Source organism: Colossoma macropomum, unplaced genomic scaffold (assembly GCF_904425465.1).
Source record: "Colossoma macropomum unplaced genomic scaffold, Colossoma_macropomum, whole genome shotgun sequence".
NCBI classification, from domain to species: Eukaryota; Metazoa; Chordata; class Actinopteri; order Characiformes; family Serrasalmidae; genus Colossoma; species Colossoma macropomum.
In genome coordinates this window covers 63,758,211-63,774,134 of record NW_023494792.1, presented here as the reverse complement: position 1 = coordinate 63,774,134, position 15,924 = coordinate 63,758,211, and the positions used below count along the sequence as shown (strand labels likewise).

Below are 15,924 nucleotides of genomic sequence, written 5' to 3'. Positions count from 1 at the left end.
GCTGTGTGAAACCAAACCAAACCAAACCCAATAAAATACAATATCATATCACAATATCACAAAAACTCCCATGAACAGGTTCATAGAGTTGTGTTATCAGTACGATACACAAGGTAGTTTTAGTTACTCAGTCAGTGGCCAAACTGCTTTTTGTGACTCAGTCAGCTGTGTTTTTTTTTTGTGTGTGTGGTCAAGTGTGCAACATAGAGTTAAACAGCTTGAAACACTTATTCCATGGGCATTATATTATAGACATAATACTCATAATAATCTTATTATAAACGATATATCGCCCAGCATAAACTGTTACTGAACTCTGTCTGTTTACTTACAGGAATAAAAACATGATAAAAGACAACGCAAGTGAAATAAAAACACTTTATTGAACCGTCTAAAAGAACTGACCAAAGGCCGTTTTCTGTAACGATCACTGAAAATCCAAACCATCAGTGAACACAGCAAACGCACTGAATCAGCGTTCTGTAACTCCTCCAGCGCTGAGACGAGCTCAGTCTGCTCTAAAACAGCACTGATGTTTTAAAGGCATCTTGAATTGTCTGGAATATCAGTATTTTTCTCCTTTAAGTAAACAGAGAGAAAAAAAACACACATGAACAGCTGATAAACATCACCGAATAACGTGAGTCTGTGAGCAGCTCAGTTAGACTGACTGAGTATAATTACTGTAATCTTACTGTGAGTTTTATCATTTGGTAGAATTTTGCAGTAATTATAAATGCACGTCAGAGAGAGAGAGAGAGAGAGACAGACAGACAGACAGACACACCAAGGGACAGAAAGAGAGAGAAGGAGAGAGAAAGAGAAAGAGAGAGAGAGAGAGAGAGAGAGAGAGAGAGCGAGCAATGCCCTCACCTGGCTGTCCAAATACATGAGATTCCTCTGCAGGTGGTGGGAGAGGATCTCGCTCTAGTGAAGGCAGCGGAAAGGAGAGAGGACAGAGCTCAGGAGGAGAGCAGAACTGAGAGAAACAGAACGTCTGAGAAAGAGAGAAAAGGGGGGGGGGCAGCCCAGTGGGCGAGAAACTCATACTACAGAAAAGATACATCAGCTAACAGGCCATTCACAGCTACCCAGAGGACTCTGACGGCCATCCGGCAGGACAGTCATCATGCACTAGTGGGTCAGAGAACATGGATCCAAGCAGAGGTGCAGAACTTAAGACAAGCATCCAAAAAGGAAAATGACAGCAAGACAGGATGTAAAAGACGCATCTTTAACAGAGGAAAACATCTGCCAGATGTGTTCCACACGCAGCTCAGGCAAGAACACTAATAACAGTCTATGCAGATGAGTAGAAACCTGCTGGAGTCTATGGTTCTATCAGTGTTAGTACAGGGTAACACAACTCATCCACAACTGAACACAACAAAAAACAGCCAGCATGCTTAAAACAATCACAACTACTGTACAAACATAAAGAAGACAGAGTCGGTAATGAGGCGCAAAAGAAAGCAGCTAAGCATTCCTTCACTCGGGGATGCACAGACTAGCGCGGGTGACCCTCCGAGGCTGACCTTTGGGTTGGTGGCATCGAGGTTTAGCTGCATTAGCTGAGCAAGAGTGTGCTCTCGGATGCTGTTGAGCTCAGCCTGCTGCCGTCGCAGCTTGATAAGCAGCAGGGTCAGCTCCTCTGGCTGGGGTCGCAGGAAACAACGCGCACAGGGGTCGTGGTTAGAGAGCCGTTGTGGACAACACTGGAGAATGGCTTAGAGATGTGTGAAATGCTTGGGTTATATTTTTGGGCTTTCAGTTTAGGACTGAGCACTGGATGAATGACAGAATATGAATCGAGCAGCTTATAGAGAGTTATTTCTCATGAAAACCTCAAACCATGAAAAGTCAAAGATTCAATATCTGTGGAAAACTAACCCCAAACCTAAAGCACATTCAGCGTTCACACACAGAGTTAACGTTCAAAATGACCCGCTGGATTCAGAAGAGCAGCTCTTTACATCAGAATGTAAATAAACAGTCGTTACTGTAAAGATTCTCAGATATAAAAATGCAGTACAGAGGGAGAACAGAGGTGTTCACATTCAGAGACTTCAACAGGGTTCCATATTAGCGCTGCAGTCTTTTCGTGATTTTTTGATTTTCTCCCCAATGCAGTTGTATCCAGTTCTACTAGTTCTGTCTCCCCCAGTCACACGATACCCCCAGCTCTAGGAGGGTGAAGATAAACACAGTCTTCCTCCGAGTTCTGTGAAGCTCCACCGCACCTCTTCAAACTGTCGCTAACGCAGCGTCACTGGACAGCTGAACGCGCTCAGAGGAGACACTAACCACCAGATCTGTTACGTCAGCTAATGGACGCCTGCGCTGGCAGCAACGCGCTAAGTGATGGGGGGAGACGGGGGGCATCCTGCCCACCCAGAGAGACAGGGAGGACGACTGTGCTCTCTTGGACTCCTGGACACGGACGGCTGTAGCATCACCGGGGATCAACTCGTGACCTCCTGATGATGACAGGACTGACGCTTAGACGGTTGTGCTACTCAAGAACCCTGTGATAATGATCTCTACACTGCGGCCCACTATTTGTTTGGCTACTCCTGTGCCTTCCATGTTGATGGCATCGTGTGTTTTAAACAGACAGTAAACAGAGCTTTCTGCGTTACGTTGTGGCCGCTGATCCTCTGCTCGGATACTGGTTTCATTTTTATGAACACTGTTTTAAAGGAGTTTCTGTGTTTGGGCGGCCCTGGCTAACAAACATTTACTCATTGACTCAAGGCTGGTTACTGTAACTGAGAGACAGGTGAGTTATTTGTGTTAGAGGAGAAAGACGGAGGCAGAGAGGAGGAGAGGCGTACCGTTTTACCCTGCAGGGACTGAGGCGTGATGCTCTGAGCTGCTGGAGCTCTGCGATCAGGCAGGTATGCGTACTGACAGAAAGCAAAGCAAAGAAAATGAGAAGAACAGAGTGAAGACCTGAAAACCCATCACAGCACTGACCCTCCTACTATCTTCAGAGTCAGTTTGACCCCATTCAATGTTTAACATCTCTAAATAAGATTCTTCATATTAAACCACTTTTCCTAATTTAATGGGGGCGACTGGGTAAACACGAAATTGACATGATGATGTTTTCAGTGTTCTGTACACATTTTGTACAGTCCTGTCTGTCCTCTGTGTCAGTTTTACTCCAGGCTGATTCTGAACTGTATAAAACAAAAGAAATATTAACGTTTTACACACATTTTCTTTGTTTGTTTTGGATGATATTGAGGTCATTATAACATGCAATTTTATAAATCTCCAGAAAATCGTCCCTCTGCTTTGGGGTCCTAACCTTACATGACCACAGTGCAAGAACAGAACAACTGATAGATCACACAACATTCGGGTCAGAACTCGGTGATTCAACATGTTGCGAGAACTTTCTCAGAGATATTAACTGCTGAGGTCAAACTGACCCCAAAGATATAAGATGTATTTAACAATTCAATCAATACAGATTTAACAACGACTTTAGTGCCCGTCACCATGTCTAGCACCTGGACATTCAGAGACCTGATCAATGATTGTGCACATCATCTACCTGAACTCACTCTAATTATTCTTTAATTCTAATGTTAATTTTAATCCAGATGAAGCCGGTCAGCAGTGAAAACACCATCACAGACAGCTCAGCTACAGCAGGCCAGGCCGCTGATTCACTGACACTGAGCGGAGTAAGAAGTTCAGAAATGTTTCTATATGATGTTATGTTGAGATGAGTCGGTACCTTTGTGAGGTGAGCTCTGTGGCGCCGGTCAATACTGACGTCTCCTCGGAACACCGGCGAGGAGACCTCGGAGCTCGGGTTGAAGGGCCGGTTGGGGGAGACGGAGTGGTACAGAGCCAGCGAGCCGTGGGAGGGCGAGGAGGGGATGGACTCGGTGATGTGGCCCATAGTTTTGGGGCTGGGCAGCGTGCCGTAGCCCAGCCGGCTGTGTGCCTGCCTCTGCTGCCACTCGTACAGCTGCCACATGGTGTCGTCACGCATGGAGCGCCGCTTCTCCGCTGCGGTGGGCTGCAGCGCGCGGTCGTACACCGAGCCCGCGACGCTGCAGATGCTGTCCGGTCGCAGCATGTTGCGAGGAAGTGTGCGGTAGCCCTCTGGATAGCGCGGCACCACCTGCGCGCGATGGCTCGGCATGTTTCTGGGCAGCGTCTGATAGGAGGTGATGCTGGAACAGAGATGAGACGTCAGCACCTCAGAACCGCTACACAAAACACCACAAGCACACAGATCCATCATAATCACAGGACTGAGGGAGGAATCTGGCACAGCTTTGCTGCCGAATTTACAGTTTCACTGCAAAGAGCGACCATCTGATGTCTCTTGATCGCTCATCACTCTCTCGATCGCTCATCACTCTCTCTCTCTCTCTCTAAAAGCACTGTGCTTCATCCTTTACAAAGCCCTCAACATCATCTATGCAGCAGAGTCTGGCTGATAAGTAATTAACTAGCTTGCTAATTGCCTGTCACGTACCAGGAACCCGTTGGAGAACTTGGGCCTATCTGAGTGGGCAGGAATGCGAGGAAGACGACAGGACGCATGAAAACGCTCACTGAACAGGCATGACAGAGCTGCGTGTGTCCTGCCAGCAGATAAGAGCCTGAGCTGAGTGCACTCCCTGCACGCTGCTCTGTGCCAGAGCGCCAAATCGAGTCAGAGCCGGGCTCGGGCGCGGACTGAGAGAAGGGATGTTAATTACTTGGCTGAGGATGTGACCTCGCAAGAGCGTTTAAGCTTTAGTAAATGCCCTGCGTGAAACACAAAACATGCTTCCTTCAGTGAACCAGCATCCACACAAACCCATTTACGAAGACCCAGAATGTTCAGCTCTGAAAACAGATTGTGAACATCAACAGTGAGTTACAGGAAAAATACGTCTGCTGATCATGAAGGCTTTTAAATTACTCATTTATTTACACACACGTGAGATTAGGGCTCCCATCAAGCTGCTGTGCCCTTCAGACTATAAAATATGTTTCTGTCTCAATGAGCTTGCAAAATTATCTTCACCTACATCGTTTTACTGCAGTATCATCTTCAATTTTAACAAATTTAAAGGGGAGAAACTCAACAACTACTCAGCAGCTAAAACAGCACACTTTAAAGGATAAGGATCTTTAGTCATTTATTTAGGTACTGTTTACAAGAAGTGGAGGTTAGTGAAGGTCACCAACTGAAAAATTAAATGTCTATATTTGTGTTGTAGTCATGGCGACCCCTGGTTCCTATCACCACCACTGTAAAGACATCTGAACCATTTCACACCAAACCACTCTGAATCACTCTGTTTACATCTCACACACTGAGTTACAGAGGAATTTTGCAAAATTGGTGGAAAAAAAAACAATTTTTTTTCAAAAGTATATTGACATCGTCAGGTTTGTCTGCAGTTTCAGGTTTGACGTAAATGTTTTTGTGCAGTTTTTTCACATCACTGTTAAAGACAACTTGTTTCTTCTTCAATCAGTAATCTGACTGTGAGACGGACAAACACAGAGAAACACTGACTCACTCACAGCCTGACAGGTGTGTTTGTGTGAAGAACTTTAAAGTACGTAAGTATGGTCACTCGCTAACAGACCGCGTACCTCCGCGTGTCGTCGTCCTGCCCTCGCGTGCGGTGCATCCTGACCCACTGCTCTAACTGCTGCATGGAGTCGGTTCTGCTCAGCGCTCTTTCTGGCTCGGTGGACTGAGGCTGGACCGCCGTTCTCTGTGGAAGAGCCCCAACCGTGTTTCCTGGGCTCCGCTCTCCTCCTCGCTCTCCGGAGCCGTTGACCTGTGCCGCTGCTTTGTACGGGGCGGGAGCTCCTGCGCTCTGGAGCTGCCGCGAAGAGGAGACGGCGGCGGCGATGGCGGCCGCCTGGGCCGGCTGCAGCTTGATGCTGTTGATTTTGGTGAGGGGTCGCTCCACACCCAGCTCCTTCTGGAAGCCATACTGCTCACCTTCTCTGTGAAGGCTGATCTTCTCTGGCTCTTTTTGCAGCATCACTTTCTCTTTGTCTTTCTGCAGGGGGCGCCCCGCGTCTTTCTGCAGATACTTCTCACCGTCTTTCTGCAGCGCGTCCTTCGGAAGCGCGTATTTCTCTCCGTCTTTGTGCAGCGTATATCTCTGCCCGTCTTTCTGCAGCAGGTACTTCTCTCCGTCTTTCTGCAGGGTATACCGTTCTCCATCCTTCTGCAGAGCGTACCTCTCCCCGTCCTTCTGGAGAACAAGCTTTTCCACATCTTTCTGCAACATGTACCTGTCTTCATCCTTCTGCGCAGCGTACTTGTGCCCATCTTTCTGCGGGACGTACTTCTCCTCTTTCTGGTGTGAGAGCTTGTCAGAGTCTTTCAGTGACAGACTTCTGTCCTTCTCTCTGTGGATGCTGGGCTGCTTCTCCAGCTGCTTCTGTTTCTTGTCCTCCTGCCGAAGGCTCTCCCGGTTCCTCTCGTTGTTCTGGATTTCAGGTCGGGTTAGAACTCGGTGATTCAACATGTTGTTCATCTCCTGCGGGCTGCGTGGGTCTACCTTCGTCTTCTCCAGCCTGACACAAGAAAGAAAGAGAGGGATAAGAGAAAAAGAAGGAAGAAAACGAGAGAATGAGTCACTGTAAAAGAGAGGAGTGCTAATGGATTATATGCAAAGTCATTTAAAAAAAAAACACAGAAAGCAGAAAGGAAGGAGAGACGACCGTCTGCGCCAACGTTTATTTTAACTTTCTTCAGTAAATGTTAGGGGTGGGAATCTTTAGGCACCTCACGATTCGATTCGATTACGATTCAGAGGCCGCGATGCGATTATAAAACAATTATCGATGCATCTTTTTGTTCTATACAGGATTTCTATTTTCCTACTGTCTGAGGTCTTGGTACCTTTAAAGCAAAGTATTTGTAATGATCCATAATGAATTTACTTCCAATATCTTTTATTAATAAATCAAATGGAAGTGATGTGGTCAGTGAACTGGAAGGCTCTCATTCACTGCTCTTGTTTGGAGCACATGAGACGCTGCTGCCACTCATCTGCGATAAAATGCGCAGTTACGGTGAAATAAGATCCAGTGGTGATGAGTGTCCACTCAGCACGTTACAGCTGCCCTACCCGTTTTCTTTAGTGATGTCAGTAAAATATCTTCGAGGCGGGACGTGTGTAGCATAGCGCGAAAGCCCTGTTTCCCAAGGTGGTTTGATTTTTGTGGAAAGGACAAAATGTCTCTTCTTAACATTTGGGTCGTGACTCCTGACCTGACCTGGCTTTTAATGCAGAGGGTGCTGGTCAGATTTCTCGCTCATCCATGTGTGTTTTTGTTATGTGCACCTCACAGAGTGTCCGGACGCTGCACTTCCGAGTTCCGCCAACATTGCGTTATAAATTAAATATTTAGAAAATCGATTTTTGGCGTTTGTGGATCGATTCAGAATCGTTCACGTCCGCATCGCGATGCATCTAAGAATCTATTTTTTCCTCTGGTAAACATCCTGTCTCTGCTCTCAGCGCTGTACTGAGTTTTTTCACAGATTTTTTTTTACATTTAAATGATCATTTTCTCATGAATGGAGGATTTTTAGTCTGAAATGGAAACGTAAAGGTTTCCAAACGTGTGAATAGTTAAAAAATTGATCAGATATGAATTGTTATTGTAAAAGTAACGATCAAGAGTGTTTTTACTGAACTGGACAATCTGCTTTTATCTACAGTGAATCTGCTGGACTCACTACTGAGTCTCTAAACTCAGTCACTTTTAGTCTCTGAGCACACTCAGTCTGGAACAGTTTTAGTCTTTAGTTTAACTTTTTCTTTCTCTTTTTTATTTACTTCTCTTTATTATATTACATGGGTTTTCACTTTTTTCTTCCCAATAATCTTATTTTATGTGATTTTGTTTTATCTCAACTCTATGACTGTTTTTTATTACCTTTTATAATCCTTTCAGTTGACTGTCTTAAATTTTAGTTTAGCCTATTTATCCTTTTATGTTGAAATCTTATTAACTGATTATTATCTTGGTTTTATTGTAGTTTTCTCCGTCTTAATTAAATCCGAATTGTTCTCTTTATTCTTTTGTCTTTTATCTTATTTCACATATCTGATTTTACTGTTAGTTTGTTTATGCAGTTCTGTTCATTTTAGTTTAACCTGATTAAATTTCATTTTAAATTCTCTTTTACTCCCTTTAAATGTTGTAAAAGCTCAGCTGCATTAAAATTGAGAGTCACTCTCAATGTATTACTCTGTGAAAATAAAGGCTGACTGATTGAAATCAACACTCTAGTGAAAGTCATGGGAAGATGAGTCAGACAGTTTCAGACAGTTTCAGAGACTCTCTGCACTTCATAGAGCTCCTCTAAGTCGATCCATGATTCACACATTTATACTTAATTTAATTCAAATCAATAATATCAGTTAATTTAATTTTTTTAATTTTTTAATTTTACAATGAAGACTGTACAGAAATGTGGATTCTGGATTAATAATTCTGTTCATCGATACTGTTCTATTCAGCTGTAATCAATAAGCTCCTGTCAGCCTCTCACACACTGAGAGCAGCGCTTCATCTCTCAGCTCCACACTGGATCCTCAGGAGAGCTGATGAGCTGCTGGAGCCTCTGCAGATCCACATGACTGCGTCCATCTCGGAGCCCCGGAGACAGAACTCGTCTACGGTTCACTACTCACCCGAGAACAAGACGATGCGGACAACATAGAACCAGCAGGGGCAGAACTCCAAACAGAGAGACAGGAACTTTTACTGTGTCACTTTTATTATTCTTTTTATTTATTATCAAACTTTATTTCTCAGCTACTACAAAGTTACTGTTCTACATCCTATATTCCTTTATTTATTCCATTAACTATGTTTTTTATCCCTTATTTTGCAATTTTAATGGTTTATTGGCTTTTTTACTATTACATTTTCTATTATTATTATTATTATTTTTTTTATCATTTGATACATTTATCATGTTTTTACAATTCTAACTTTTTCAATCCCTGTCTTCTGTATCAGCTCGGCTACACTGTAAATGAGAGTCTCCCTTAATGTACTTAAATAAAGTTAAATAAAGGTTGATTGATTGATTGATTTCTTGATTGATTGACTGATTGAACACGGTGCTTCATCTGCAGCTCGAGAATTTAAAGTGAAAGCATTTTCACTGTGCTGTGTGGGAGTTTAGCATAAAATAGTTTTTAATTTTGCTCAAATCCAGTTGAAAGTGTGTTTCTTTTTCCTTTTTTAGAAGTTTGTTCTCCAGTCCAGTTTTCCTACCTGTGATAAGAGCTTGTCCAGCTTATCAGTGACCAAACAAACGAGAGTGTTTACTGGGTTAACAGAGCTAAATCTGCAGCCTCCTTTAACCGAGTCTCACTCTTTTACAGATAGACAGTGTTCGGAGGCGTCTGCGGTTACAGAACGTGTTCCTGTCAATAGCGTTTCCCAAACAGCTTCAGGCGGAGACAGAAAGTGGGCAATTACCCACCACTTACAACCTCCGCTGTGTCGACCTTTAAGAGCAGAAAAGCTCTGGGGAGAAAGTCACTCAGACGCTCGTCACTTCTGTTCTACTCTTGAGTTTCGAACAGCATCAACAATGACAGTCGTAAACAGCATTTTTACAATAAAAGGAATGCGGCCTAAATAAACATATATATATATAATAAAAAAGAAAAGATAATAAAATACAGAGTGTGGACGGGTTGGATCTTGAAGACTGTCTTCGTACCTTCTGATGGGCTCCGTGTGGACCAGCGCTGCGTCCGTCATCACCTTCATCCAAGACTCCATCTCTTTGGCCGTGTCAGTGCAGAAGTAGTACGTCCGCATGTTTGGATGTGTAGCCTGAAGAGGAAGTTGGGACAAAAAAGGCAGCCTGAAAAAAGAAAAAAAATGAAAATAAGACCCATAGAGAAAAAATATGGACATGTATTTCATATATTTGAAATACGTCTCAAACACTCGACAGTTGATTCTGAAATACATTCACAACACTAAAACATATTTCGGAATATATTACCATATGAACCAAATATGCTTTAAAATACATTTATATTACAGAAATACAGAAATATTACACACAGAAATGTTCCATACAAAAATAAACGTCTGTAAATGTGTTTATCAAATCCATCTGAAAATGTATGAAAACATCCAGAATCCTGTCTGTTGTTTCTACATGTGACTGTTCGCCGACAGTAATAGCACATTTTTCTTATCAGAGCCGTGTGAGATCTTTCTTACCCACTGATATACGGCTCTACAGCGAGTCTCCTCACTGCAGAGACGGCACTGATCTCCTGCTGTCTGAACTGAGCTGAACCTCATCACTGTATCTCCTCTCCTGTTAATACTCACTGTTCAATATATCATAACCTGCTGCTGTAATGACTCTCACTGCGCACTTTACACTGTAATACTGCTGATACTCCAAGTCGTGTTTATACTCATTGTGCTTTTAGTTTACCTCATACCACTCAGTGCCTGCTCTCATTTAAATACAACAAACCTGTCTTATATGCCATGTAAATATGCAAAAAGATACACTTTTATTTCTACTCTTATACTTATGTCTATTTCTATTATTTATTTAATGTATATATATTATGCATTTTTGGTATTTTATGTACGTTTATGTGAAATTATATGTCTTGCTACTGAAACACTGCAATTTCCCTTCAGGATCAATAAAGTTCTATCTATCTCTCTATCTATCTATCTCTCTCTCTATCTTTTAATAAACACTGATAGCATAGACTCACGTCCTCTGCCTGAGCTGCTGACAGTGTTCATTTCTAAATCTACAAAACTCCCTCCTGTGATATTTTGCTAAACTAAAATAAACAAATCCCAACTAAAAACAAAAAAGAAACGCTCGGCTTTGTCGGCGACACCACGTCACTTTTCTCTGAAGTGGATTTATTGAGCTAGAATCACACAAAATATAGTCCTGTGACTTTTTACACTCACAAAAACGAAAACTTCGCCTGAAAATCAACCGATTCGGAAACATTGCTCAGATTTCCTGGTGACGTATCTGCTTCTGTTCACTCGTGAGCTCCACCTGCAGGAATCAGTCCAGCATTTTGGCTCTGATGTGTGTTCACACTTAACGCTTCCTCGTTTAATCACCGTTAAATCAAATATTGCTAACTTACACTCTTAGCAAAAAGTATAGTGCCAATAAAGTTCTTTGGCTCATTGGATTGGGTACTGGAACCCTTTTTGGTGCTATATAGAACACTTTTCCAAAAGGTTCTATATAGAACCATCTATAGCACATTCTCCATCAATTTGAAGAACCATTTCTTGACGAAAGAACTCTTTAATCATGTAAAGGGTTCTTTGAGTGTTCATGACTCTATATAGAACCATTTTCTTTACTACAGAACCCTTTAAGAACCATCTTTTTAAGAGTGTATAATACTGACAGAAATCACTCGTTGGTTTCATATTAAAAAAGATAAATTTACACTCCAAACACTAAGCAGGCAGAAACGCCCCCTTTACATTAGTGGTCATTTAGTCCTGAATGACCGTGATGATGTGATGATGTGCATTTTCAGAACTCACCGTGTGAGTCGGGGCTTTCAGCGAACACTGCGGTGTTCCAGCTCACACAGTCTCAGGAGAACCAATCAAACATCAAGAGAGCAGCAAGAAGAGAAGAGCAGCACTGAATGAGTCCAGACAAAACACACTCACAGCAGAATAAACAGAATAAACAGGGAGAACAGGAAATCAGGAAAACAGGATTCCACAGAGGCTGAAGATTCTTTTATAACAGACAACAGTGCAAAGTGAAGCCACGAGATGGAGGGAGCAGTCGATTACACTGAGAACACAAACAGATCAACAATCAGACTCTGTCCTGAACGTTTCTCTGAGATGTGCTGTGGACGGTGTGAGTTCTGGGAATTTGAGCCGTAATGACGAGATTAATGGTCTCAATGTCCTCATTTACAAACAGCACATTAACTGGATTCCAGTGGAGGAGAGCGCGACACTAACTGACACTAACTGAACACAGACTGACACAGACTGAACACAGACTGACACAGACTGACACTAACTGATCACAGACTGATCACAGACTGACACTAACTGATCACAGACTGACATAGACTGAACACAGACTGACACAGACTGACACTAACTGATCACAGACTGACACAGACTGACACTAACTGATCACAGACTGACAGACTGACACTAACTGATCACAGACTGACACAGACTGACACTAACTGAACACAGACTGAACACAGACTGACACTAACTGATCACAGACTGACACGAACTGATCACAGACAGACATAGACTGAACACAGACTGACACAGACTGACACTAACTGATCAAAGACTGACACAGACTGACACTAACTGATCACAGACTGAACACAGACTGACACAGACTGACACTAACTGATCAAAGACTGACACAGACTGACACTAACTGATCACAGACTGAACACAGACTGACACAGACTGACACTAACTGAACACAGACTGACACAGACTGACACTAACTGATCACAGACTGACACTAACTGATCACAGACTGACAGACTGAACACAGACTGACACAGACTGAACACAGACTGACACAGACTGACACTAACTGAACACAGACTGACACTGATGTTATTTCTAAAGCTTTGCCTTGTTCTTATAGCAACATCACCTGTTAATGTTCACAGCAGTCAGATGATTCTCAAGATAGACAGATAGATATAGATAGATAGATAGACAGATAGACAGACAGATAGATAGACAGAAAGACAGTCCAGATGTGCAGAGAGATAAAATAAACCTGTGATTAAACAGACGATTCATGATATAAAACTGTTTATATACCACAAGTCACTTTTAACCTTGTGTTTTTATCTGAGCTGTACAGAATTCACTCCTGTATTATTTTAAAGTGTAATATATCAGCATTTAGATGCGGATAAACAGTTCACAGTGAGCGCTAACTAAGCTAAAGTACTGCCCCCACAAGGGGGAGTTAGTTCAACACACTGACACAGTAAGACCCCCAAAGTACACAATCAGAATTTTTATTGTGCTGATTTTCGCTGTTCTACTGTATGGTCTAAAATAAATTTGCTACATTCGCCTCCTTTCACTAAATGTATATTCATTTTATTGTGTGTCTGTTAAATTTACTCAGTTGTGCTGTGACTGTTTGTTATAACAGTCATAACCAGCTCAGCCAAGCCAGTAAAATGTTTATTTATTTTGAATAAACAGTTTAAAACTTATTTAATAATATATTAATCAATGTATTGGATTGTATTGTTTTGACTTTATTGGTTGCACATTCTCCATCAGTCTGAAGAACGATGTAAAGATAAAGGGTTCTCTGAGTGTTAATGGTTCTTTACTAAAGAACCCTTGAAGAACCCTCTGTTTTAAGAAGGTTAGTTTTAACATTTGTACTTGTGTTGCTTTTAGCTGAATTGTTTAACAGCTGTAAACACAGAGTGTGTCTTCATTAACAGAGACGTTCAGGCGGCCGGTATAAAACTAATCCTCCTAAATCTGAACTGCATTAGTCTGTGTTCTGCTCTCCTCTACAGCGCAGAGAAAGACTAGAGCACAGAATTACTAATCTAATCTAAACGGCCCTGTCGCTCATCCAAAACTTCCAACAGCTCATAATCCTTCACACACTTTTAACAGTAATCTGTAGTCTGTAATCTGTAATCGGTGGCGACTCTTTCAGGGCAGAAAGCCGAGCTGAACGTCAGACTCAGACCTTGAAGGCATATTTCTTGCTTATGTGGTCGTCCACAGACAGCATGGAGATGTGGAAGCTGGGCAGAAGGATGCTCCCAAGGATTCCCTCTTCTTTTTCATCTGGGGAGAGAAAACATGGCAGCCATTACTATCGTCTTCAGGAGGTTCAGGAAGATCTGAGCTCTCAGTGAAGCTGTGTGGACTCTTATTGTGGCAGCAGCTTCAGAAAACAGGCAGCGCTGATTAGTATAATGTGTGATGTCATGCATGGCAGCGATGCTCTGTGAAAGATCAGACAGTCTAACGTCTTTCTGGTGGCCAAATGCTGCAAATCTCTCACAGCAGCTCACAGACCAGAGCTTCAGCACCAAGTGACAAGCAAGCTATCTATAAATATCAGCACGTTACAGCAACGCTGACATCATCCAGAGCAAACAGCACCATCTACAGCAGAACACATTTAAAATTACCAAATTATTATTCTAAAACTACATCAGATACAGGACTTCATTATGTTCACACTGGAATAAACCTGAATAATTCTAATTAATAACACTGCAGCCTGAAATTCCATTAATAAACCAAATAATGGCTTAATCGGAATAGAATACATCCATGTAAACACCCCAGTCGGAATAGTCTCGTCCGATTGAGGCCATTAGGAATACAGTGTCTATCCGACTGATCGAGGTGGGTAATACTGTAAATAATCTGTTAAATAGTAGAATAATATCCGTGTAAACGCCTGTATCTGATTACATTCCCTATCAGAAAGTTGAAGTCCGTTCTGATCATGTTCGTCACGTCACAGTGAGAGTTTATAGAGAGATTTTTCAATCAGATTGTTGAATAGAGTGAGAATAAACACCTCAGTCTTAGGCCCAAACCCCAAACTCCCCTCGCCCCTCCCACTCAGCCCTTCCCTATGTTTTGTGTGTTCACGTCTAGGGGTAGGGTGTCCCGATTCTCACTGAGATAGAGGGGTTGGGCGAAGTGTTCAGGCTACATGACCCTCCAAACGGACACACTTTAAACAAAAGAGAAACTGGTGAGATGGAGCACAAGCCACCAAAGAAACACACAAATGTGAGAATTTTCTCTGTTAAAAATTACAATAACCATCATATTATCTTAATTTAATGTTGTTTCAGTGTATTATGGTCCTTTTCTTTATAATGTCTCGATAGCTAAACTTCCCGTTCCACCTTAAATGGTGCAGCAGTTGCCATTTAAGGTGGAACAGGAAAATTCGAACAAGAAGCTGGTGAATATCTGACTTCAGCTTCATATCACTGAAGAATTAGGGGTGGGTGATAATAAATAATTGCCCCCCTCTTTGAAGATCATATGATCCCTAAATGTAACTAAAGCCCAGCAGTGAGGAGCTGAACTTTACCCTCCTCTGCTGTCACTGCAGACTGGCAGGGTCGCCTACAGAGCAGCGCTGGTAGCTGTTAATGAAGTGATGCTCTTTTTATTTGAGGGTCCCATTTCAGAGGGAAGACTTCAACCACTACCCTGTAACTCAGTTCCAATGGGCAACACTCAAAAACAAGGGGTAGGGTAATAATAAGGAATGGGATTGGGCCTTAATCTATAATCAGAATGTATTCAATCACAGTGGCATAAATCTTTGCATGTAAACACAGCCAAAGTTAACAGACACAGAGCTGACAAACGTTCTGAGAGCCGGGGAGCCGAGCAGTCGGGGTTAGAGCTGTGTGAATGGTGGTGAATTCCCGCCGGAGCCTCACAGCTGAATTATTGACAGCAGCGAGAGGAGGAGATAGGACGCGAGTAAACAAACCTCAACCAACAGACAGAGGAGCAGACAGACACAAACACCAGAAATAGCCAGGACAGAAGATCTCAGGCTCTCGAATTTTCTCCTGAGTCTGTTTTAGAAGCTACAGAACAAAAACCTTCAGCACAAGAAACTAAACTGCTGTTGATTAAATTAAGCAGATGAAAGAACGAAGAGATCTTCAAAGTGCAGATGATCATCTTTAGTTTGATTTGGCCAAATTGACTCAGAGCCATGTTCTCTGAAACAGAGCATCTCAGGAGCTTCATGCTAATCTGAGTCAGGCCTTCTGGCTTGGACGGTTATTGGCTGCCTGTAGAAGTGAACAGGAAACAAATGAGCCTCGGAGAGAAACACGTTAATAATCACAA

General features: G+C 42.6%; 1 protein-coding gene across 8 annotated transcripts in view; it reads right to left on the bottom strand.

Annotated features, from left to right (window-relative positions):
• The window catches only part of plekha5 (pleckstrin homology domain containing, family A member 5), a 177,894-nt gene that overhangs the window by 21,485 nt on the left and 140,485 nt on the right, over window positions 1-15,924 (bottom strand). For 3 of the 8 annotated variants that reach the window (XM_036577795.1, XM_036577791.1, XM_036577796.1), the window contains 7 exons: window positions 13,769-13,869; window positions 9,737-9,852; window positions 5,617-6,558; window positions 3,749-4,193; window positions 2,835-2,906; window positions 1,536-1,655; window positions 874-927 (listed from right to left, as the gene is read on the bottom strand). In XM_036577795.1, the coding sequence (XP_036433688.1) occupies window positions 874-927; window positions 1,536-1,655; window positions 2,835-2,906; window positions 3,749-4,193; window positions 5,617-6,558; window positions 9,737-9,852; window positions 13,769-13,869 (1,850 nt within the window). Of the gene's footprint in view, window positions 1-364; window positions 580-873; window positions 928-1,535; window positions 1,656-2,834; window positions 2,907-3,748; window positions 4,194-5,616; window positions 6,559-9,736; window positions 9,853-13,768; window positions 13,870-15,924 lie in introns of those variants that run through there. The other 5 variants (XM_036577792.1, XM_036577797.1, XM_036577793.1 and 2 more) reach the window with 3 other exon arrangements.